General features: G+C 38.5%; 1 protein-coding gene across 1 annotated transcript; it reads left to right on the plus strand.

Annotated features, from left to right (window-relative positions):
• The first annotated feature begins 341 nt into the window (after positions 1-341).
• Positions 342-1,177, plus strand: LOC123675665 (transmembrane protein 272-like). The gene is made up of 3 exons (XM_045611111.1): positions 342-602; positions 657-785; positions 889-1,177. The coding sequence occupies exons 1-3, from the start codon at positions 425-427 to the stop codon at positions 1,110-1,112; spliced, it is 531 nt and encodes a 176-aa protein (XP_045467067.1). The 5' UTR covers positions 342-424; the 3' UTR covers positions 1,113-1,177.
• Positions 1,178-3,167: the final 1,990 nt, after the last annotated feature.

Raw genomic sequence — 3,167 nt, forward strand, 5'->3', positions numbered from 1 at the left:
TTAACCGTAGGTATAAACAAATTGTATAGTTTTGGATAGTTTTCTTCCTTTTATTACTTTTAATATTTTGTTTATTGTAATTAAATTTGTATACGAAGAAATAGATCACGAAAAGATATATCGGAAAGGAAAGGTTTCGGCTCAATGATCACTTAATGTTGATTTTTATATTAATAATTATAGCCAGACAGTTTCATTTAGAAATATTTTATTCTGTTATGTTGACACACCTGGCAAAATGAAGTAGTTATACAGCTGAAAGTGAGTTTTGACGGCTGTGACAATGAATTTCATGTTATGGTCTAGCTCAATCACAGAAGAATCAATGTTTCTCGATGTCACCTGACATCGAGACAACTATTGTCAAAAAAATTACATAAAACGTAAAATGTGGGAATAATATTTAACGAAAATTTTGGTCTAAATGAAGCCAATTAATGATATCCCGGGACCGGTAGAACCCAGTGAGGAATATGTAGTCAAACTTCCGATAATATTGAGCCTTTATACGATCCTCAATGTAGCGATGCTAGTAACTGGCTTCATTTATGAAGACGATTGTCCTGTAGAGCCAAATATACCTTTATTTCTGAAGTTGCAAGGTGAGTGAACACACGAATGATATTTTAGTTTGATTAACTATTATTTTTTTTTAGGGATTTTTGGGCTCTTATCTAGGAGCATTGGCTCCATCAAATATTACATCTCCAATAGGGATTGGTTTTTCGTTTTCCTCGTGATATCATCTCTCTTATATATAGGAGAATTCACGGTTTTTCTTCTTGGTAAGTGAATTAAGAAATAACCTCAACACATGATTTTTAGAGTTCAAAAGAATTCACCAACATCGTTCATCTTAATTTATAACAATATGTATATCTGTTCCAGGTTCCTTCTGGGTATACAAAGAAGCAATACCCAGTTTCAAAGCATCAGACACCAAACATTACTGTTATAAAGGCATCTACCTCTTCGCTTTCTGTTACATCACGATCATGTATTGTCTCATGGTTTTCGCTGCGTCTTTTCTGTGCTGTGTTCTGTGTGTGGCCTCCTCTTTTGGAATCAACAAGGTGGCTCAGACGAAGCCGTGGCAAATTGTTGTGATATAGCTATAAAATATATGTGGAATTCTCTCATTCAATTATTCCATATTCAGTAAAAAATATTGCTATTATTTTTACCCTCAATTTTGAAAAATTCCACATAATTCTAATAAAAAGGAAGCACCGAAAGAAATATCAAACACTCTCAGCGGACAAACTCCCCAAGTTAGTTAAATGACCTCTCATTGAAGCCCAGCGTTCTAATATCACTCTAGAAATTTTTTTTTAATAACTTTGGAACCAACGATAAATATTCATATCCATCCAGTAATTGAAGATCTGCCTCCCTCTGGGATACACAATCGAACCTCGTAGAGACGTCAATCACAAGTAGAAGGAAGCGAAGGCAAATAGGTCAGAGGCGGGTCACACGTCTCGGGGCCCCCCTCTGGCGTTGAATAATAAATACATGCGGAGGCAGATACGCGTTCGAAGGCGGCAATACATAACGAAAGAATGCACACGAGTTCGTTTCGCGCAATCAATTCGCGAACACCACCACCAGATATTAATACGAGCGGGACGAGCACACAAAAGCACAGTTCAAAAGGGGCAATAAGTGTCACGGGCAATATTTATACGTAGTCAGCACGAGGCAAAGATATCCGTTTATGCCGCCGCGATACTAAAAATTAATTTTAAAGCCACAGCCGAGGCAGAAGCTGCCGTCGCTGTTTCTCATACACAAGTTGCGGCGCTCATAAATTCCTGATGCATTCCATCGACCTCGTTAACGACAAACTATGTCGGGATATTGTCTGCGGATGTGACTTATTAGGTTGGCAGACCTTGTTTTCTACTTATTTCGATATTTTCCCGAGTTACCTGGGTAGTGGAGCAGGGGGATTAAATGTAGTTGTCTATTGGGTGGAAAGCAGCCTTTAAGAACTTCAACCAGTTTCAGCTTTTCCTCTATATGTTCTAAAATTCTAGAGCAGAAATACTAGAGCACGTTAAAAGTCAAGTTATGTTCTTTAATGCATCGATGATTTGTGGTTGCCCTGAAATATATCTGAAAGTAGAGTGTAGCCAATAATGTGTTTCAGTGAACAAAGTTTTCACCCAAAATAACTAACCTTGGAAATTTGCGCTAAAAAGGTTTTTGACTAATGTGACTGTTCTGAAACCACGACAGGGACTGTCGCTGGAGTATTCGGGGCTAACACCAAATGCTCACCATCGTTAGGCCACTCTCCAAGTGTCTTTCAGGCATAGTTATTTGCAATCGGAAAATTGCAGATCGGAAATTTTATATACAGCTAGTTTGGCTGCAATCAAAGCGTTGATCTCATATACCATCAATTCTAAGATGGTATTCATGTGTCGAAGAAAACTCAATGAAAACGGCAAAAATAACAAGGTCTTTTTAGACTAGGTTCCTAATCACTCGAGAATGGCCACTGGCACTTGCCAAAAAAGGAGCACAAACTCCTTTCATTGGACCAGACTATTTCTATGGTATAGATAAATGTACCTAAAATCGAAAGAAAAACACTCTGGCGGAATCTTTCCGTATTGGATCATTTCGAAAAGTTTCTTAGAAACTTTGGTACTGTGAGATTTAAGGAGTATCTGGATGTAAGCAAGAATATGCGACACCCTCTCACTGTATGCCGCACAAGGCATTGCTGCCTCATGAAGCACTTCATGAGAATGAGTCTAGCAGAAAACGAAGATTGCAAATTCTTGGGGAAGAGAAAGAAACTTCGAATCACCTGGTGACGGAATGCCTCGCCATCGCTAGCCAACCCAAAAGATTTTTTGGCAAAAGACTTTTAAAAGTGAGGAAGTAACCTCCTTGAAATCATCCCAGATATTGGAGTTCAGTAGAACTCTGGAACTGAAAGGCGAGCTGTAGACTATGTTGACTAATGGCTAGAACAGCTCTGATGGGGGACACAATATATCCCTTCACATCTACAATCTAAAATGTGAGGGATCGAGTACCATACTGACAAATCTGATAACATCCTCAAGACCTTGGCTATCACTTTGTAAGGACTTCGAACTAGCTTATCCAGAGAATCACCAGATAATCAAAGAGCTTTGGCTATGTGATTC

This window comes from Harmonia axyridis, chromosome 3 (genome assembly GCF_914767665.1).
Source record: "Harmonia axyridis chromosome 3, icHarAxyr1.1, whole genome shotgun sequence".
Classification (NCBI taxonomy): domain Eukaryota; kingdom Metazoa; phylum Arthropoda; class Insecta; order Coleoptera; family Coccinellidae; genus Harmonia; species Harmonia axyridis.

Coding starts and splice junctions, on each gene's coding strand:
- LOC123675665 (XM_045611111.1), top strand. CDS start 425: ATGAAGCCAATTAATGATATCCCGGGACCGGTAGAACCCAGTGAGGAA. Junction 603..656: donor TTTATTTCTGAAGTTGCAAG/GTGAGTGAACAC, acceptor ATTTTTTTTTAG/GGATTTTTGGGCTCTTATCT. Junction 786..888: donor ATTCACGGTTTTTCTTCTTG/GTAAGTGAATTA, acceptor TATCTGTTCCAG/GTTCCTTCTGGGTATACAAA.